Source organism: Astyanax mexicanus, chromosome 15 (assembly GCF_023375975.1).
Source record: "Astyanax mexicanus isolate ESR-SI-001 chromosome 15, AstMex3_surface, whole genome shotgun sequence".
NCBI lineage: Eukaryota > Metazoa > Chordata > Actinopteri > Characiformes > Acestrorhamphidae > Astyanax > Astyanax mexicanus.
Window position 1 is genome coordinate 16,676,244 of NC_064422.1, and position 22,944 is coordinate 16,699,187.

Sequence of the window (22,944 nt, forward strand, 5' to 3'; positions counted from 1 at the left end):
AACTATACAAGGTAAAGATCTGGAAAACAGCATAAATTTAGTTTTCATGCTTATACAATGCCACCTATAAAACAAATGCATAATTTTCTGGCTGTAGCATGAACAAAATCAGCTAAGCAATATAAAATTGTTTCATCTGCATAATGGTAAAGTTTGCAATCTGAGAAGCAGAGCCAGCAATATAATTTATGTATATATTAAATTAAACTGGACCAAAATTTAACATTGTGGTACATCTGTGAGATACAGATGCAAAATCTGAATAATTATTCATTGACATGCACTCTTTTGGGTCTATTCCAGAGCAGTGGCATCAAAGCAAATAATTTAAGCTAAATTCAGTGGGAGAAAAAGGGTGATACTGATGGTAATAAGGAAAATCTGTATACAATAATAACAAATAATAAACTATGGATACTCGGTGCCTTGCACAGGCTTTCACTGTGAACACCAGAGTGTGAGTTTATGACAGTATGACATACCTGGGTTTGTGCTCCCTAACTGTGCCCTGCAGGAACACTACGGCACTGAATGTTGATAAAACAGTGCTGCTACGCTGTGTGTGGTTCAGTGGGCTAGGCTGGGTAGCCAAAGACGGGTAAGATCCCAACATATTACACAGGGACAACCTAAGACAGGCACAGTCTCGATCTGACCACCACATGCATTTTAACAGAAAACGGAGAAAACATCGTGGAAGGGAAGCGCAGCCCAGGGGGAGAGTGAGTGGATGAATGAAGTGATGGGGTGTGTGTCAGTGGAGGCCTGGGCAGGGCAGACCGGCCAAAATGGACAGTAAGAGGGTGAAGCAATTTTGTGTTAAGTTCTCTGAAACAGAAATTCTGTTTCAGAAAAAGGGGGAGAGGTAAATAGATGATCATTATTGCCACCATTATTTGCCCAATATTTATTTTATAGATATAGAGCATTTTTTAAACTTTTAGCTTGTTTATCTTTTTAAAGTTTTGGTTTTAAAACAACCTCTATGCAGATGAGCAATTACTTTCAGCAATATTGTAACAGTCTTAACTTTAAGACACACTCAGTCCTAATTTAAAAGGAAGAAATAAGAAACTTAAAAATCACAAAATTGAACTTTCACTATTCAACATGTGAGCCACTTTTTGAGCAAGGGAAACAGTAAGTGAGATTTGATAAATTGTTTAAGGAAATAGATGTATTGTTGATCATTGTGAAAAGCAATCTGCTTGGCATTGTATATGCATAAATACATATTTAACATATTGAAAAGTAAATGTAAAGCATTGTTCGGATTTATTTGCTATAATAACGTGGACAAAGCAAAGCATAACATCTGTGTTTATTAATATTGATAATATTATTGTTTGTAATGGAACGATTGATACAGAGAAAAATAATCACGTTCCACTTATCCCAATTCTTAAAGCACTAAATAAAATCAACTAAATCTAGAAATCAAGGCTTTATAAAATCTTGGGAACTGAATAAAGTCAGAATCATAATTTCTTAATAAATAGCACACCGCAGAAAAATTAAAGTGGCAGGTAAAATAATATAGCCACAAGCGGCGATGCTAAAGTCCAAGCAAAAGTAACCCAAGAAAGCCCAGTACATCAATATGGAACCATTCCTGACACAGAAGCCACATTATGTGTAGTTTGTGCAGAGTTTAAAACTTTGGGCCCTGAAATTCTATCAATCAGTGTGGAGATGAATGGGAGAGTGGAGCAAGCGTTGGGCTTGCGCCATAGCTATGGTTCTGTATATCACCCCGCCTCACAGGGTCAGGTGGAGCGGATGAATCAAAATTTGAAGGCCAAACTAGCAAAAATTAAACTGACCACAGGCATGAATTGGCTTGATGCCTTACCAATTGCCCTGATCAGCATTAGGAGTTCAGTGAACAGAAGTACAGGCTTCTCCCCATTTGAGCTGGTCAGAGGCGTAGCATTCCCGGGGCCGCAGACTGCACTAAAAGCCCCATCAGAACTACCTCATGGCACTGCCAACCAAGGTTACGATCAAGTGTTCAATAAGTTAAAAGCTGTATGTGAAGCTTTTTCTGTGCAGGTACAGAACACACGGGAGCAGACCCCAGAGGAGGACAACCCCCCCGAGTTGGCCATAACTCCTTGGGTATACCTGAGAGTCATAAAGCGGAAGTGGTCGGAACCCAGGTGGACAGGCCCATTCCGGGTGGCGGAGAGGACAAGCCACGCAGTCCGGCTGGACGGCAAAGGCACCTCCTGGTATCATCTCTCCCAGTGTCGGCCTGCTGATCAACCACAAGCCAAGATAACCCGCTCAGAAGAGGCAGAAAAGGAGGCCTCAACCTACATAGGGGCAGAATAATCCCCTGAGGCCAGGGGCACGTCGAGGGCAGTCTACCCCTCGCCTCCAGCGCAGATCAACCAGTGCTACCCAGGGCACCAACCTGCACCTGCGCCATCTTAACTACCACCTTGCGACTCCCTGGGGAGTTGAAGAACTGAACTTTTACACCTTTACACATATACATATAGGTCTATAATCAACTATTTACTCATTAGGGGGAATACACTTGTTTTTTGCTATGGCCTGGTATGGCCGACGGGGTGGGGGAAGAACTGAACATAGACTAAGCTGGTTAAATCTACAGATGGGATTGATTCCAACATGGTTGAAAGCACTACTGGTAATAGTGGTATCCATAGTGGTGGTTGGCATGATCTGTGTAGAAATAGCGATCCGGAGAAAGGCTGAACCAACTAGTTACAACAATGGCACGACAGCTACAAACTCTACAACTAACGACACCACAAATAAGGCCCGTTCAGGTAATAATCACTTTCACAGGACTAAACGCTCAACAGATAACCAAAACGCATGTGTGAAGAAGTTTAAAGGGCTTAATATAGAATATGTGATAAATACTAAAACGGCATACAATTTCGACCTATGTGAGGTGATTAACTGTAAGGGTAAGAATTCAACATGGCGGGGCTATCCCATATATCTGTGCTACTCGAAATACGCTAATGCACAATGCGCGACAGGACAGGCACAATGGATCAAAACTATCGAACTATGTCCAAACTCTGCGAATGTTTTCCTTAGCACCGCTGGTCGCTCGTCTAATGGCATTTATGACATAGTATCCAACACCATGTATTTTAATTTGAAGCGTATCAGGCTACAACGAGACAAATCCGGAGTCCAAAACCCAATCACATTTACCAATTGGTTGGATAGAACTTTTGGCCAATGGAAGGCAGTGTTTCTATCACTGGCCTCTGCTCTTGCAATATTTGTGGCCATCTTAGTGACATGCGGATGCTGCTGTATTCCTTGCTTACGAACCCTCATAGAGCGTACCATTGTGAAAATGTTTGACGACAAACAACGGCCACCTGAATATATGATGTCATTGTTGGAGGCTAGCCTAGAGGACAACGGGGGCTCCGGAGATTTCATGCTTAGTGTTGACCTGTCTTAGGACAGGCCAAAAGGGGGAATTGTGGAAGATTATAATATAACAAGCTTAGCTTAAGATAATCATGCTTGCTAAAACCTTAACCTAATGCTTACCTAATGATTAAAACACATATAAGCCTTAACTATGATTAAAACAAATAGATCTATGAAAACTACAAATCTATACTCTACTAATCATTAAATTACTGAATCAAGAATTAGCCACTAATTTACACGTATACATTTTATATTTTTATATTTGATTAATTGAATCACTAAATGCCTCTCATATTAAACCAGCAATGACTTGTGTGTGTGTCTCTGACATCTGAGTGGCCCAACCGAAAAAGCACGCTTCCTCGTTTTACTGGTAAACACCTTGAGGTTACAGAGGCTAGCAGACTAAAAGAGTTCCTCTTTAGTTCTGGGCTCTAGAGGAGTTCCTCTTTTCCGCCTACGTTCTAGGAAAGGTCAGCAACAGGAGAGACGATTAACACACCAGTAAAAAACATACATTTTCTAGCCTTGCACTTAAAGATTGCGTCTAACAAAATTATACATGCAGCTTCAAGCTATGTTAAAATATACTAACTAATTAATCTTACTGTAGGTCTAGTAGAACTAATTAATCTGACTGTAGAATGTAGCAAAATTATTATCAATAAAACAGAGTATGAACTAAAGAGGAACTGTGCCTTGCTGACCTTAAGATATGCCTTGTCACCTTGGCAAGGGAAGTAACGGACACCTACGTTTTCTCAGAAGTAAAGGTTAAGACAACTTTCAAGTTCCTCAGAAGTCTGGAAAAATGAAGTAAACAATATGATAATACCATATTTGGAAGAATAGCATAAAAATTAGAAGTTACCTAGCTACTAGGTACGTCACAAAAGGATATACGTCACACAAGGGTATAAAGATGGAGTCAGGAACACCGAGGGTCAGAAGAACTGGGGTAACGTCTTAGAATGCATGCCTGTAATTGTTCTTCTCCAGAATTCTGAAATAAAATCATACTTGTTCATTCTCAATCTCCGTGTCGTCTGAAATCCCTGGATCAACGAACATTCAACAGAAAAGCTAACAGAAAGCTTTTTCAACACCAGATAAAAAGGATAGAGGAGGATTAGAGAGAGAGAGAGGACTTGGGTTATTTTCATTTATGCGATTATTTCCTTCCTGGAAGCTCATAGGCTATATGCTTGCCTTTTGTTTATACTGGGACAGAAGCTCCCTGATCTTTGATTGGTGGATTATTTATAGCGTTTCGGATTGGACAGGAATGTTGTATTCCTCGAGATCTGACTGGTGGATGGCACCTGCTCGTTCTTTCATCTTACATCCACTGAAACCTCCCACTACCTGGGTTATACTGCAGTTTTTACACAGTTTTGGAGTGATGGTGTGGGCTGATGGTGTGTAGGGATGTTGGCTGATGGTGTGGGGTAATGTTTTGGAGTGATGATGTAGGGCAGGGATCGGCAATTAAGTTTGGCCTGCCAGATATTTTCCAAGCCATTACCTGGCAGGCCACAAAAAAATATATCTATTTTGGAAAATGAAGTGTAATGGGATGGAGTGCTACAGACTAGTAGCTCTCCAGCCCAGAGGGTTGTTGAACCCAATTGCAGAACAGCTGAATTCAAAGCAGGTAAACGCAGAAAAAAAAAAAAAATAAATAAATAAATAAACGGGAAGAACGGGCAGAAAAACCTGAGTGATAGTGTGGGGTGATCATGTGGATTAATAGTTTGGCGTGATAGTGTGAGGTGATGATGTGGGGTGTTTATATATATATATACAACTCTTAAAATGGATAACCACAAAGCCATCAAACCAAACTGAACTGTTTGAATTTTTGCACCAGGAGTGGCATAACGTTATCCAAAAGCAGTGTGTAAGACTGGTGGAGGAGAACATGCCAAGATGCATAAAAACGGTGATTATAAAACAGGGTTATTCCACCTAATATTGATTTCTGAACTCTTAAAACTTTACGAATATGAACTTGTTCTCTTTGCATTATTTGAGGTCTGAAAGCTCTGCATCTTTTTTGTTATTTCAGCCATTTCTCATTTTCTGCAAATAAATGCTCTAAATGACAATATTTTTATTTGGAATTTGAGAGAAATGGTGTTTGTAGTTTATAGAATAAAACAACAATGTTCATTTTATTCAAACATAAACCTATAAATAGCAAAATCAGAGAAACTGATTCAGAAACTGAAGTGGTCTCTTAGTTTTTTTAGTTGCATGATATTGGGGAAAAAAAACTCTTCATATATTGAGTATTTATGGTTTTAAGTGGCATTGTCAAAATCATATATATTTAACTAAAATAACTTAATTACCATTTCAAGTTCTTGTGTAGCATTTAAATGTAAATATTCTTTGGGTCATAAATGTGGTTATATGGCATTTTTTATGGAGTAAAATTTGAGCAGACTCTTCCGGCCCTCTCCTGTTAATAATAACACAGAACTGGACCCAGTCCACCACTGGATGCAGCAGAGAGTAAAATCATATTTCATATTTTCTGATGATGAAAGGATCTATGATGTAATCTTATCAGCTCTTACTTATCGATGATCAATCAGTTTGTGGAGTGCTGGCTTTGTTGTGTGTGCATCAGTGTGAGCTGGTGAAAGCTGGCAGGTGGACGGTGGCTTTTGGCCTGCGGGATCAAACCAGATTCAATCTGCTTATAGGAGCTGGAAGCCTGACAGCAATCTGCCACCGGCCCTGAGTCACAAACACTCCCTTCTACCTGCCTGCTACCTCACCCTGCCACCATAACCACAGGGACTGGAATATGAGTTTAAGTAGAATTTAAATTAGCTAAATTTGAACAATTACTCACTTATCTTAACTTAACTACATCATATCTGAAAGAATAACATATATCCCAATAATTAACAGTGTAAAAACATCATAATAATATTCATACAAGAAAACACACTGATGGCATTATTCAAATGCTGTATTTGGTGCATGCACCCCACAGCTTGCCACTGAAAGAGCAATTTCAGTTTTACATAGAAATCACAGTATTCATCATGATCTATCAGTTTCAGATCAAAGCTGCCACCTCTGGTCATTTAATAAACTAACCCTTTCAGACCTGAATTATTTCCAAGTGCTGGTAAGAATGTTGTTTTTGAATCAGTGAAGTATTCTAATATAACATTTAGTACAGTACAATTCTAAATGTTATTATATAATATTTTACTTTTTATGTCCATTGCACTGGAACCCTGTGTTTACCATTCAGATTCGGTGGTTTGGAGCTCTAGGGCTGTTTTGCTGCCACAGGAACTAAATAACTTGCTGTAATAGATGGAAGCAGGAATTCTGCTGTTTACCAGACAAACCTGAAGGAGAATGTCCGGCCATCTGTTTGTAACCTCAAGCTCAGGCGTACTTGGGTTCTGCAGCAGGACAATGACCCAAAGCACACAAACAAGTCCACCTCTGTATAGCTTAAAAAAAAAAAAAAAAAACTAAATGAAGGTTTTGGGGTGGCCTAGTCAAATTCTGAGTCTAAGAAATTCCTCCACAGAGATGTGAAAGAAACATAATAAATAAATGATCATTTAAAACGTGATTTGTATATTTATTTAGGTTATCTTTGTCTGATACTAAAATGTGTTTGAAAATCTGAAAAATACCAGTATGACAAAAAAAAAGCAGAAACAAAAGAAATTTGTAGGGGGGAATTACTTTTTCAGATAAATATATTTACAGTGGCATTAAAAAGTAATTTTGATGTTTGTTGTTTGTGGAAGCTGAGTTTATACTGAGGCGAGATTAATCAAGAGATCCATAATGTGATTATTGCTGTCTCACTAAAACAGCCAGTGTGGGTGGAGCTGGTAGAGGCACTGCCAGGTCGAAGCACCAGGAGAGAGGACTACTGTCCTGCTTCCAGACAGACGAGATTAGCCTGTAATCTTACAGTTACACGGTGCCACCTTCACCCTGTTCAAAACAGTCTTACTGTGTCCTTCAGGGAAACTAAGAAACCCATCCGCAGGTTCACACACTGGGTTTAATGAAGCAGAATCTGGCCTGGATTAAGAACTGCTTTCATTTAATTGATTACACTCTTAAACCAAGGGTACTTCTGGGCAATGCCATACACTACATTAGTTTTCTTTATTTGGAGCTCAATTACACTACTGACTCAAACTCCTGCTAAACTCCTACACTGTGAACCCATACGTTGTTTGAACGTTGAATGATTTAAGTCTGTTTTACATAAAATTGGATATTTCTAAACATTACTCAACTATTTTGAGTTAGTTGAACATTTGTGGGTCCATATAAACATTCTTTTCCATTGGCTTCTGTCACAATCTATTTGCATACTGGGTGTGTCCAACAGTTTTTGTCTAACACTCACCATCAGTGTGTAGTGATTCCCCCTGGGCTACCTTAGAAGTAAATCAAGTTCCCCCTTATTTGTAATAACTTGATGTTCTAAGTTATGTTAACTTAAATTTTTATTACCCATTACTTAACTTTTTTAAGACAACCGGTTTCATAATTTTTTTAAAAGTAAATTCAACTTATCCTGGCTTTCAGTGTAATAACTACAGTGGGGCTTCATAACTCATCCAGTTTCTCTCAGAAGAGGCATAGGCTAGAGATGTACGAAGCCTTCATGCACAGCAAAAACAGGAGACTAGAACAGCTGAGAGTTGATTTTCACTCTCAAAGTGTAATTTTAAGTCTTTCAGATTTAAATGGTGTTCCGTGTTGGTTATTTGACAGAGTTGAATATTTCAGTGTTAGTCCCACAAAACCCAATAAACACTGGCCAACTCCACAGAGATTTAATTAAACTCCGCCCAGTTAAACAAGTTTTTTTTTTGCATAAAGGGTGTGCCCCCCAGATCCTAACTTACCATTAGTGTGAAATCTTGCCCACCAGGTCTACCTTTCATTGGGTATTGTGTTATATTTTGTTTTATGGTTGTTTGTCTAGCTAGTATATTGTAGGCTATAAGAGCAAGGTACCATCCTTTGTACAGTACATTGTGATCAAGTGTTGGTAATGCACTAAGAAATACAATGGAAAATTACAAGCTAACCTGTTCTGAATAATAATAAAAAAATAACAAGTCATATTAATTGACTAATCTTCTTCTCATTTATAATTTTTAAACTCTTTTCAGTGTTAGTGTAACAATTTAGGAAGTTAAAGAAATACAAATGTGAGTTAAAAATGAACTTTAGCAAGGTGTTAAATGTTGAACTATTTTGAAAGTGTTGATTTAACTCCAAAGAGTGTGGAAATATATATAAAAAAAGAGTAAAAATCAACTCTGTGGGGGTTAATTTAACACTTGCCTTTTTGCTGTGTGAACTGTGTTCTTTGGAATGATGGAGCTCTGTCCAATAATATTTTATGATGGAATGAGTTGGGAGTTGGGGATGAGGTAGGGGTTGGGGTGGTAAGCATCCAAGATCTTGACCTCACTAACAGTGATTCTTGTTACTGAATGCAATCAAATCCTTACAGCAATGCTATGCAACGCTATAATCCAGTAGAAAGTCTCTATCTGGACAGTAGAGACAGTTACTCCAACAAAAGCAGGATAAACTCATTTGAATACCTTTGCTTTTAATAGGAAACTGATCATTTTAATGAATGAAAAGGTGCTCTAATACTTTTGTCCATGAAGTGGACTTTAGACATCACTCAACATTTAGTTCTTTGGGTTGTGATAATTCTATATAGAACAGTGATCTTGTAAGAGACTCTTAAAGATTCCTTTTTATAAGACAGCAATTTTACTTAAATTCGTTAATGATCAGTAGATTAAAAAAAAACTTCATATTTGTTCTAAATATTGTTTAATACTCCTAATTGTGCACATTATGCAATTCCTTCTCCTGAATGAGTCTTCAGTCTGCAGGTGCTATCCTGTATGTGCTGTATGTTATAGTCGGCACATTTCCCAATCTCATTAGAGTAGATTCTTGGAACAAAGGTTTAGTTGTCTTGGCTGGCTAAACACTACGATTAACTGTTTGCCAACATGCTAAACTGTGGCTCAAGACACACCATGCTAAGCTATGCATTTCTCACTATAAGGCTTTTTTTATTTCACATGAATTACTGCAGAGTTTTAGTGTGATGTGAAAGCAGTAGGCTTATGTACTGTTGTATTCCAGGTGGTATTTTTATCTTCTTAATTATTGTTATAACACTTGTTTTCCTACAGTTTTCAAGATATTAACTCCATTCCAGCTTATCTGTAATCGTGTGCTTGTGGATAAGTTAGAATTTGCACAGTAAGTTTCCAAAAATACAACTGAACTGATTTGTGTCCTCAACTAAAAGGTTTGGCACTCCACCTTTTTAGACAAAATCTTGTGGAAACAGTTCTGTTAACCAAACATACAGTAGTTGTCATGTGGGCCAGACAAAATGTAGACACATGCAGATACTTAACATAAAGTTTATTAACCATGTGGTTAAATCTTACATGATTTACATGGGCGTGGTTAACATAAAGAAGGCAGCAAGAATAACAACATACCAGGAAAGAGGTCAGGCAAAATATACATGGGAAATCCAGCTGAAAAAAAAAGAGCAAGGCAAAAAGAGTAGACAAATTACGAAAAAATAGGTCAACGATGGTAAACAAAAGATACAGAGTGCGAGACAAATGAGTAGCCAAAAATACAAAACAATTCGTAGAAGAGCTAGCTAACCAGATTCAATACTCAGCGATGGTCTAATGAAACTGAGGGGTATTTATAAAAAACAGACCAGGTGTGAGCAATCAGAAGCTGGGGAATCATGGGGAGAGAGCTGGTGGGCCCTTTAGGGTCCCTGAAGGTGTGAAAATGACCTCAGTTTCTGACTGACCAACGAATGACCAGTTCTTTACAACCTATAAAATGTGTTGAAACTCTGTTTCTGTTCTTAACAATTTGGAACAGTGCATTTTTATTATTTTTTTTTTTTTGAGGAATATACTGTTATCATCGTGAGCTTTGTTCAATAAAATTCGATTTACACTCTGCTGGGTGATGACTTTTATTATACTGACTGCCATTTGCATCAACCATTTAGGAAAATCATGGAAAAATAAAATTTGCATAATAGTTTGGTAAGCATCTTCTTACTGAATATTAATGTTTCAAATTTCAGATTTAGCTACTTAAAACCTCTAAAATGCAAACATCTCGATTATAAAGACTGTTCTTTACATAACTAGCAGTTTTTTGTTTGTTTTTTTTCTCTAATACTCGCTCAAATAACCCTTTTGCATCTCCTTTATTTTAATTGCAACACAGCAATAATACAGCATGTATTAACTCAGTATTAACTGGGACTGATTTATCGTATGAAATCTACTGTAAAACGTCCTGGTTCATGGTGCTGGGATTTTCAGGAGTAGCTGGCGAGATTAAAGGATTGGCAGGTTGAGAAACTTGAACAGCGTGAGCTTAGAAAGGTTCATGTTTGAAAGGATCTCCAGTTCATTTCAGGAAAATCTGATTGCCAGATTCACTGCAGCGTTGGTTTCTGGAGCTCTGCACGTGACGCTGGAACACAGCTCTCTAACGTTGAAAGAGTATTATTCCTGCACCCATATTTACATTTTGGCATAAGTTGAAAAACTATTTACCCGTAGCCTACATCATGTCAGAATTCCATTACCAACAGAATGGTGCAAAGTATATCAGTATAATCTTTTTACCTTTACTTTAATTGAAAAATTATATATTTTTTTGTTTTTGCGCAACAGCAACAATATTGCATTTTGCCTCACTAAGAGGTAGAAGACTAGCAAATGCCTCTTCTAATACATGTGAAGTCAGACTCCGCCTCTTTTTCAACTGCCACCATTCTTAGAGGAAAGCGCCTGTTCCCCAGCTTTGAAACCTCAGCCATCAGAAGCCTGTGCCGACCGACATTACAATGGCAATGATGCACAGAGAAAGAAGCACCTATCCAACCAGAAAAACAAGGCCAACTGTGCTCTCTCAGACTCCAGCTGCTGATGCTATGCAGCACGATTGGGATTTGAACTGGCTTTTTTATACCACAAATGAAATGAAATATACTCGTACATTTGCCTTGTTTCTTTGGGCCTAATATACAGTACCAGTTAAAAGTTTGGCCACGCATTCTCTCTCATTGTTTTTTCATTTGCATTTTTTACTACAGTATAAATTAAAACACTGTGTTAGACAAACCAAAATACTCTGTGAAGCATTTAAGTGGCTCCTATCTAGGGGGCTGTTAACTTGTGTTTTCTGTGGCTGGTAACTCTGATTAACTTATCCTGTTCAACAGTGGTAACACTTGGTCTTCCTTTCCTGAGCAGTCCTGATGAGAGCCAGTTTCATCATAACGTTTTTGATGGTTTTTCCAACTAAAAATTTGAGGATATTTTCAAAGTTTTTGAATTTTTTCAGGTTGACTGACCTTCGTTTGTTAAAGTATTTTTTTTTTTACTTAGTTGAGTAGTATAGGGCTATTCACTGACTCCTGAAGTTTAGCACAGCTGTTAACTGAAAAACATTTCAGGTGACAACCTTATAAAACTGACTGAGAAAATTCAGCCAAGACACAGTGCAAAGCTGTCATTAAATCAATCATTAAAAATAAAATAAATTCTAAAATACAATTCAATATGTTTCATAGTTCATAGTTTGGAATTGATCCACAATGCAGATTTATTTTTTCAAATAATGAAAAACCTCTGGATTTAAGGTGTGTCCAAACTTATGACTGGTACTCTATGTATGTGTATGTGCAACTTTATGTATTTCTTCTTATATATTTTCATATTCTTCAACCGACAGCGTAGAAACAATAAAGCAGGCTCCCAAAATAGCATAGCAACCTGTTAGAAACACCATAAGAACCATATAAAAAACACTTAGTAACAACATAGTAACTAACTGGAACAGATAACCAGCTTAAATGGGTTGACCAGTCTAGTTCCTGACCATAATTGAAGAGCAAATATATATTACAGAGCAAATAAATACATTAGTTAAATAAACAAACTAAAGTCTTTGGGCTGGATTGGACTGGGCTGGTAAATGATTGATTAGGTTTATATTGTTTACCTTATCAGTTCAACTGAGATGAACCCAAAGTTCTAGGTTACAGCTCACACACACACACACACACACACACACACACTGAATTCCTGCCAGGCCCCTTTTAAAGAAGCTGCGCAGACTTTGCACATAGTGGAAGCTAACGGAAACAAGGGGCTCAGAACTGAACCCTCTATTCTGCTACTCCAGCTAGAACAGAACCTCTTGCGGGTTCTGTGGGTTCTATGGGGGTTCTTGCGGGTTCTGTGGGAAGTGTGGGGGTTGCTGCAGGAACACTGGGGTCTCGAGGCTGGGTGGAAGAGCGTATTAAGACATTCCTGCAGGGATTAAGCTGTAGTTAAGACCCTGCCTGACCCTTTCACGTGAAAAACCCTATAAAAGAGGGTGTTGTTTTAAACGCCGCTGCTGCTTCAGACTGAGTACAGCAGGACAGAGGGGTCTGGATTATTACTGCTGCTTTTACTGGTTCTACTGGTGTGGAGAGTAAACATGGCCACGTATACGTTACCAGAGGGGTTCGACGACTTTGACATGTTTGCTTTCGGTTCTGTTCTTCTGGTTGGGGGTGAGTAGAGGAGGTGAAGCACAGATGTTTGGTCAGCTTGTACTGGTAGACCAGTGTAGGGTATGTTCTGTTTAAAGGTTCAGCTAGTCTAAAATACCAGTATGAGCAGTAAACACACACTTTTTGCCAACCAGAATGCTGGTAAAAAAAAAAAAAAAATAAAAAAGGTTCACTAGTTTAGTTCTTGACCAGTAGCTGTGTTTGTTGGTTTAGCTGGTCCACAAGCATAAACAGCTTGGAGAACCATCCTTCAGAACCAGTATAACCAAACTGGACTTATGTGTTTAACATTCAAGCTGGTCGACCAACATGACCAGTATAACCAACACAACCAAGCCAGTTGTTTAGCAGAACCAGCTTGACCAAAGTACGACCAAAAAAATCCAAAGCAATTCACACTGTGGTGGTCAAAAGATGATTAACCAGCAGGTTTAGACAATATAGAGTATGTTCTTGCCTTGTTGACCAGATTTTTAACCACCTTGACCATTAAAGACCAGTTTACACCAGCAGAAACTGGCCTTGAGCTGGATTTTTTTAGTCAGGCATATTTGGTTTTCCAACAAGCTTACAAGTATTGCCAGTTGACCAGTCTGGTCAAGCAGATTGGGCAGCAAAGGGTTTCAAATAGCATGTTTCACTTGGTTGTTTAGTTGGACGTGGACTTAAACAAACTCTTTGACCACCAGCATAGTTTTATTTTTCTTAGATGTAGGGTTAGTTTAGCTGTATGACCAGCTTAGACCTGCATGAGATGTGTTTGAATCTGTTGGTTTATTTGGTAAACCAGTTTCACTATAGATTAAACTCAATTGATGAGCATATCCAAGATTTTCCAGAATTACTGGCATAACCAAGGTGGTTGACCATCATCATCAGTACAGGCTTGACTTGTCGATCATCAGTTTAGACCACCAGAAACCAAGTACACTATATGTTCAGAGGTTTGTGGACACCTCTTCCAATGAATGCTGCATTCAGCCACTTTAAGTTGAACCAAACTCTAAACCCAAAGGATGTCCAAATACAAATTACACACATAGCTTGTCAAGCTTTCCCTTTCCCTGGACCTCCAACAAAAGATGGAGGATAAGCTCTTTAATACCCTTGATTCCAGAACAAGCTATTAAAGAGCAGGTGTCCCAATACTTTTGTCCATATATTGTGTCAACACAAGCTGGTCTCAGTGTTTTTTTGAAGCAGATGTTTTGGAGAAATCAATAGTATATTATAGTATAGCACTTATATAACTTATTGTAAACCCCTCTATATCTTCGTTTAGCGGTCCTTGGCTTCTTCCTGAACTTCATCTCGATAATGGCGTACCTAAGGGTGAAGGAGCTGAGGACCCCAAGTAACTTCTTCGTCTTTAACCTGGCCCTCGCCGACCTCAGCCTCAACTGCAACGGCCTGGCATCAGCCTACGCCAGCTACCTCAGGTAGGAGCTGCCCACGCCAAAAAAGCTGCTGACCACTAACTCTCAATACATTATCTGGACATGCAGAATTATCAGGGCCTGACTGTGGGAGTACATATGAAGTTTAAGGTGAATAATAAGCCAAAACATTAAAACTGGTGTGGATGACGGGTATTTTAATGGAGTGGTGATATAACCTGAAAATAGACTGTTGGTGGGGTGTAAGATAGCAAAGGGCATCGTGAGATGCCTTGTGCAGGGTGTAAAAGAGGCTCTATTATGTTTAAAGATCAATAAAATTTGCCTTAATAAGAATGTATAGACATTGGATTTGGAATTTAAAAATAAATGCCAGTTATGTACTGATATGCAGCTCTGGAAAAATGAAGAGAACACTTCAGTTTCTGAATTAAGTTTCTCTGATTTTGCTATTTATAGGTATATGTTTAAGTAAAATTAACATTGTTGTTTTATTTTATAAACTACAGACAACAATTCTTCCAAATAAAAAAAAAATTGTCATTTAGAGCATTTATTTGCAGAAAATAAGAAATGGCCGAAATAACAACAGAAAACAAGTTCATATTCACAAAGTTTTAAGAGTTCAGAAATCAATATTTGGTGGAATAACCCTGATTTTAAGTTACAGTTTTCATGCATCTTGGCATGTTCTCCTCCACCAGTCTTACACACTGCTTTTGGATAACTTTACGCCACTCCTGGTGCAACGGACAACATTTCTCCCAAATTACAAATAAAAATATTGTCATTTAGAGCATTTATTTGCAGAAAATAGGAAATGGCAAAAATAACAACAGAAAACAAGTTCATATTCATGAAGTTTTAAGAGTTAAGAAATCAGTATTTGGTGGAGTAACCCTGGTTTTTAATCACAGTTTTCATGCATCTTGGCATGTTCTCCTCCACCAGTCTTACACACTGCTTTTGGACAACTTTACGCCAATCCTGGTGCAAAAAATCAAGAAGTTCAGCTTGGTTTGATGGCTTTTGATCATCAATCTTCCTCTTGATTATATTCCAGAGATTTTGAATTGGGTAAAATCAAGGAAAAACATCGTCACTTGTTGTTGAGCTACTATCTAGTGAATCCAGCGCTGACTGTAGCGCTGACATGAGGAGTATTAGTGTGGAATGAAAAGGCAGGTTTTTTGATTGTCAGACAGAGAAAATATGGGTCATGACATCGTCTCTCATCCCGACACACTTTCACCGAGACATTCAGCTGATCTGCAAAACTGGGCCGACGCCAAGACTGTGTTCCACATTAAATTCATGTGTTTATTTTTCTTTTTTTCTGAGGACACTGACCTTTAGCATCCACACTGAAAACAAAGACCGGCCAGATCAGCCCGAAACATTACTAATACTTTAAAACAAAGCACAGTAATACTGCAGATAAACCACAGAAATAATTCTCTACAGTCCCTAAAAACGCTTAAAAAAACTTGACCTGACCTGACATTTTTGTCTGCAAAAACATAAAAACATACACAGATGGAAATGACGGATTGCTGCGTAAAACTGCTTGCAGTTATGCCTCAGGTATAATAGATACGTAAATAATTACAGGTCTGATTAAACTGATTTAACAAGTCTTACCACAAAAAGGCTTTAAAATTCTTCCCCCACTGCCCTATAAAATATTTTTTGCGGCTACTTTTGGGTAGTGTTCCTCTTAGTGGGAGATCCTTGACTTCTAGAAAGAATATCATGCCTTTATGGGACCCGATAGGTTGCCAGATTCAGCAACGTACAGTATTGTGCAGTGTGCAGGATCTGCAGACCCAGCTGCAACATCTGTAGGTAAATGCCCACCGTATCTCATCTTGTATCCAGGGGCCCAACAAGGTACTAGACCCTCCTTTTAATTGTACAGTGTTCCCTTATAATTATATCTTTTTATTCTAATATTGTTATCACTTACATATATAGTATCATCATTACATTCCAACTTAATGCTTCTATATTAAAGATTTTAACAGTTATTTATTTTTCTGCCACTAAATGTTTTTCTCTTTTATTCTCCTGTTTTGTAGATACTGGCCTTTTGGACCGGAGGGCTGCCAGATCCACGGCGTTCAAGGAATGACATCCATCCTGGCTGGAATCAGCTTTCTTGGCGCTGTTGCTTGGGACAGATATCACATGTACTGCACCAGTAAGTAATGAATCTCTGACTTAATACAGCTTATTACAGTGCTTTGTTTTAAATATACAATAAACAAATTAACAACTCATTCATTTTTAGTAGCTTTTTAGTTATTCATGTTAGAATTCAATATCTAGTACCACAAGCTAATGTTCTGTAGTTTTGAGAGAGAAGAACTGAGATTAAGGGCTTATGTGTGAATAATAATTATACTAAACTGGAACAGGAAGGACCTTGAAATAGTTTTTTCTTTGTGTACAATAATGCAAAACAAATATTAACTAATAATCAGTTGTCATGTTTTCATCCTGTTCTGTGTCTTTCCTGGTCTTTTTCTCTATGTTTCTATCTTTTCCCGAGTTTTCCCAGCCATGTGACTCTCTCTGTGTTCTTCTCACTCTGCCTTTGTCTTCTGTGCTTCCATTTGTTTCATTTGTAGCTCCGGCCCCTTGTTACCTGCACCCAGGTGTTTGCAGTTTCCGGTTTGTTCCGTGTATATATAGTATTTTTGTTTCAGTGGCCCTTGTCGGTTCTTGTACATTTTATCATAAGTTCTGGTTGTGTGTGTTTTCATTTAAATTTTTTTTGTTGTTTATTGTTTGTTTTTATTTTCGGTTAAATAAATATATATATTTTTATTATAGAATTAAAGACTTGAATTATTTGTTTTATTATTTACAACTGTATAATTTTAATTAGCTGTAAAGCTAACATCGCAATTGAAGTTTTTGCATATAACAAATCAATAAAATGAACAAAAACAATACAACAATACAAAAGAAAACAGCACATGGAATTCAATAAAAAAAAATCTCAAATGGAAAATGTATATATTTTTAGGAAATTAAATAAATGAAAGAGCAGCACATTTTTTGACTTCATTTCTACTTACATACTTAGTCATACACTGGAAAACATAATTTGCATTTTTACTTAAAAAATATATATATTAGCTACAATGCAATTTAATACATTCAATTAAATAATGGTTCATATAGGGGGTGGTTTTCCTGGAGAGCAATTAAGCTTATTCACAACTATATTTTACTTTCTGTAGAAATCTCCATTCAAAATACTGTGTAGTCCAAGACAAGTCTTCCAACTATATTTTTAGGTAAACAAACATTTTTTTGTTCAAAGGACAAATCAGTTTTTCATTGTAGGTACATTCTCATTGGACCATTTCTGTGAAAGTAGAGTTATTGAATATACCAATACAAATAACCACCCCCCTGATGATGTGCTGTATTTTCAGAGCAGAAGATGTTCTGGAGCACGTCTCTAACCATCAGTGTCATCATGTGGGGTCTGGCTATCTTCTGGTCCGTGTTGCCTTTACCCTCGTTTGGCTGGGGCGTGTTTGACTTTGAGCCGATGAAGGTGGGCTGTACTCTGGACTACACCAGAGGAGACAGGTAACCATTCCCAATACTGCTGAACATCAGATACTCTGCACTACAGCTCATGCACATCCACCATAGATGAGTAGATGCTTCAACATTAGACAAAAAAGCCTTTGGTTGCTTTGCCAACTAAGTAAAAAAAACAGATAATTTATACTGAACATTGACTCATTTATCTGAACACTGCATATCGGAGCAGGGAAAAGGCCTGCAAACTGCAGGTTTAAGTTCATTTTTACCCTCTAATCATATAAATTAAATTACATTATCTCACTCAGTATCATTTTATTTAGTGTTTTTTATCTCTCCACTAAGTGGCTGTTTTCAGCTGAAAGATGCGAGCTGTACAGGGCAAGGATAGTAATGTTAGCTGAGCTAACTCAGCCCTAGGATTAGTTTTTTTTCTGCCCGCTTTTCTCTGTGTACTTTCCTCCCCCCTCACATATGAGGTTATGGGTACCTACATTGCAAAAAATCCTTGGCAAAAATTAGACAAAATATATGTAAATTGAAACATAAATGCTTAAATTAAGCAAATAAATGCCAATTGGTAATTTGCGTAATTATTTGCTTAGTAAGATTTCTTGTAATAAGCAATCGCAATGTGATAAAATGAGTGAATTAAGACAAAAAAAATCCTTATTTCCTGGCTTAAATTTGTACACAAGAATCAGATAAACTTCACTGGTGACTTCTTGTGCTTATTTTAATTCAAAACACTTTAAATAAGGTGAAAATTCTAAGTAAGAACGAATAAGATCATTATTCATACAATAAGTGAAACAATCTTACACTTACACAATGCTTATAAGGCAACTATTTTTATCAGAGAAAGAAAAAAGATTTACTGCTATAAAATGAGATAATTTTACTTGCTAAGATTTAGTTTTTGTGCAGTGTATTAGGTAAATGTATCAAATGAACCACACAATTGGGGTAAATGTGAGATCTAATGCATTATTGCATTAATGAGGTAAGTGCAGATGAATCAGTGATCTATTTCCTGTCATCCACAGAGATTACATCACATACATGTTGTCCATTACTCTGCTGTACCTGATCTTCCCCCTGGTCATCATGTACTCCTCCTACAACTCCATCTACGCCTACTTCAAGAAGACTCACAACTTCAAGGTAAACCCATCTATTCCTTTGTTGATCAAAAGAAAAATAAGTTTATAGTTTAGAGTTTAGATTTGTTGTATAGATGATTTTGTTCACCATTAACTAATAATCTGGATACGCAAAGTGTACAAAATACACTTTGACAACAAAATAACAAAAATAATCAATGTAAATCAAAATTATCATCCAACGAAGGTCTGGATTTGGAATCAAACTCAAAATCAAAGTGTAAAATCAAATGAAAGGCTGATCCAACTTCAATGGAATTCTTCAAGACAATTTAAAATGATGCTCCCTAAAACACCTGGGCATGCTCCTGATGAGGCGGCGGATGTTCTTCTGAGGAATCTCCTGCCAGACCTGGATTAAAGCATCAGTCAACTTCTGGACAGTCTGTGGTGCAGTGTGGTGTTGGTAGATGGAGCAAGAGATGATGTTCCAGATGTGCTGGATTGGATTCAGGACTTGGGAACAGGCGGGCCAGTCCATAGCATCAATCATTTTATCATGCAGGAACTGCTGACACACTCCAGCCACATGAGGTCTAGCAGTGTCCTGCATCAGAAGAAACCCAGGACCCACTGCACTAGCATATGGTCTCACAAGGGGTCTGAGGATCTCATCTCGGTACCTAACGGCAGTCAGGCTACCTCATGGTGCACATGGAGGTCTGTGTGGCCCTCCAATGAAATGCCTCCCCACACCATTACTTGCTGGAAGATGTTGCAGCAGCAGAATGTTCTCCACGGTGTCTCCAGACTCAGTGTAAACCTGCTCTCATCCGTGAAGAGCACAGGGCGCCAATGGTGAATCTGCCAATCCTGGTGTTCTCTGGCAAATGCCAATCGGCCTGCACAATCGGTGAGCACAAGCCCCACTTGTGGACGTCGGGCCCTCATACCACCCTCATAGAGTCTGTTTCTGACAGTTTGAGCAGAAACATGAATATTGGTGGCCTCTGCTGGAGGTCATTTTTCAGGGCTCTGGCAGTGCTCCCCCTGTTCCTCCTTGTACAAAGGAGGAGGTAGCAGCTCTGCTGCTGGGTTGTTGCCCTCCTCCATGTCTCCTGGTGTACTGGCCTGTCTCCTGGTATCTGCTCCATGCTCTGGACACTGTGCTGACAGACACAGCAGACCTTCTTGCCACAGCTCACACTGATGTACCATCCTGGATTAGCTGCACTATCTGAGCTACTTCTGTGGGTTGTAGACTCAGGCTCATGCTTCCTCTATGGTGAGAGAACTGAAAAAAAGCAAAAGTGATTAAAACATCAGCCAGAAAGGATGAGGACAGAGAAAAGGTCTTGCTAATTGCCTCTCATTTCTACCTGTTGTCTGTTCTATTTGCACAACAGCAGGTGAAATAGATTCACAATCAGTGTTGCTTTCTAATTGGACAGGTTGATTTCCCAGAAGCGTGGTTGACTTGGAGTTAGAGTGTGTTGTTTATGTGTTCCCTTTATTTTTGTTGAGCAGTGAAGAATATTGTGGCATATTGACTGTTGAAATGTTAAATGTTGATAATCCCTGTATTACTTAATATAGCATGATATGCAAAGTTGAACTAAACTGTATACTTTTGTTATTGTGTTGTATTTCCTACTCGTTGTACTGCTTTACTATGCACCTCATCTTGTACTTTATCTATTTAGACTACTGTTTGATTTTACAGTAGTATCATATACTCATATAATGATATAAAAGCCAATTTGATTGAATTGAACAGTCTGAGGAAACGCTGTAGAACTGTAATTCTCTGTTTAGGAATTTCTGCTAATCTCTGAAAGCTGCTCTTGTGACTCTGCTGCTGCTGAATGGACTGTTTCTTCTACAGATTTCACAGGACACTAGAGTATTGGCTCATACACAGGTTTAGGACTGCACACTCTCTGTGAGCGATTGCAACAGTGCTGGAATCTTAATGTGGAGTAACACGTGGGGTTTATGCCTGTTTTTGTTGGTGCTTTGCCATAATCATGTTAGAAAGACTGCTATTCATAACTAATCACTATATTGTAATAATAACTTTTTTTTACATTGGTGTTTTTCAGTTTAACACCGGTCTACCTGTGAAGACCCTGCTGTTGTTATGGGGTCCATACGTGGTGATGTGCATTTATGCTTGCTTCGAGAACACCAAGCTTGTATCACCAAAGATCCGAATGGTAAGGGAAACATTTACACTTTAGCCATTCCACTCTAACAGCACCAGGAGGCAGCGAGATGGACAACAGTTAGAAACACTTTAAAATAAAGATTTTTTTTACACTAATAACAGTCTTTGCTATGTCATATATTACTTTACAACATGTGTAATGCCCTGCTAACTGCAGTTCAGCCACTGACATAGTATTAGAGTCTCTGTAAAACGTGAAATCCACTGGAGATCCTATGTAAACCTACAGTTACTTCCCAAATGTGGGAAGTCCAAGTCCAGAAAGTAAAAATCCACCCTGGAGTTGGCTGAGCCCAGGCAGTTGGATTTGTAATTCTGGACCGGGACTTCCCACCTCTGTGTGTAAGTAACTTACACAATATAGCTAGCTAAGTAACTAGTGTAAACAGAACTAGTTTTAAACATCAAACCTACCTAGATCAATTGTACTTCGCTGGTGGTGTTCCAAAGACAAATTCTAACCATGTGTTTCTTAGCTCCGAATTACTGGGCAAAGCATATAATACTGATGTGATATTTGCACAAATAACACAGCAATGAACTGGCGCTGTTTTCACCTATCTGATGAGACGGTGTCACTGTGTGGCTTCGGCTCTGCCTGTGGGAGAGGCCATAAATACTAATTCACGAGTTGACATAGACACTGGGCTTTTATTGATCGACTTGTTTTTCTGAATATTTTCTTTTACTAACTAATGCCGACAATGGAGTTTGAGGAAGAGTTTAAAAAAATGGATTTTAGCTGAAGGACACCTTTAAGCCACTTTTATCTGCTGTGTGAATGTAGGCTTACTGTCTAGAAAACTTTTGCATAATATTGTAGGTCAGTTGGTTGGTGATCTACACTCATGTTGTAGTAAAATGTTAGCAGATATTGTATTAATTTTTCATTAAGATAAACAAGTCTAAAGAGCTGATTTTGTGTGTCTGGTTACTGTAGTCAGACACAGGCTCTAAATGAAGATTCTAACTCTCTGTCTTTGTATTGTTTTCTAGGTTCTTCCAGTTCTTGCAAAACTGTCTCCACTGGCTAACGCTTTACTTTACTCATATGGTAACGAGTTCTACCACGGGGGCATCTGGCAGTTCCTCACCGGCCAGAGCCAGACAGACAAGAGGAAATAAATGATCTATCAAAGTGAATAAATCATTTTAATCTGAATCAGTCTGAGAGTTTTACATTGGAAAGGTCTGGGAGGTTAGATGTTTAGATGGCAGAAAAGATCCAATCAGATTTGTTATTGATTCCTGTGTTTAGAAGCACAGTTGGCATGCACTGAAAAAAGAAAAATGATGAGTAAAATTTACTTTAAAAAAGTTTCGCAACTTTCTGCATTTGCTTTTTAATTAATTAATTTAAAAAGTAATTTAAGTTAATTTAATTTTAGGTAAATTTAAGTTACTTCAACTCGGTTTCAAGACTTAAAGCAGCACTAGGTAGGATTTTCTTGATTTTTGATCTTTTTAAAAAGTAAAATTACAGCTTGAAACTCACTGCAGCGCTGCATTGAGGTGTAATAGGAGGAACAGCGGTGCTCTCGTGTCTGTGCCGGAGCTCCT

At 38.1% G+C, this 22,944-nt stretch overlaps 1 protein-coding gene across 1 annotated transcript; it reads left to right on the top strand.

Annotated features, from left to right (window-relative positions):
* The first annotated feature begins 12,623 nt into the window (after window positions 1-12,623).
* Window positions 12,624-22,546, top strand: rgrb (retinal G protein coupled receptor b). Its single transcript, XM_022666080.2, has 7 exons — window positions 12,624-13,093; window positions 14,376-14,532; window positions 16,569-16,690; window positions 17,937-18,096; window positions 19,101-19,218; window positions 21,260-21,373; window positions 22,381-22,546. Exons 1-7 carry the CDS (start codon window positions 13,018-13,020, stop codon window positions 22,507-22,509), a joined length of 876 nt encoding a protein of 291 aa, XP_022521801.2. The 5' UTR covers window positions 12,624-13,017; the 3' UTR covers window positions 22,510-22,546.
* Window positions 22,547-22,944: the final 398 nt, after the last annotated feature.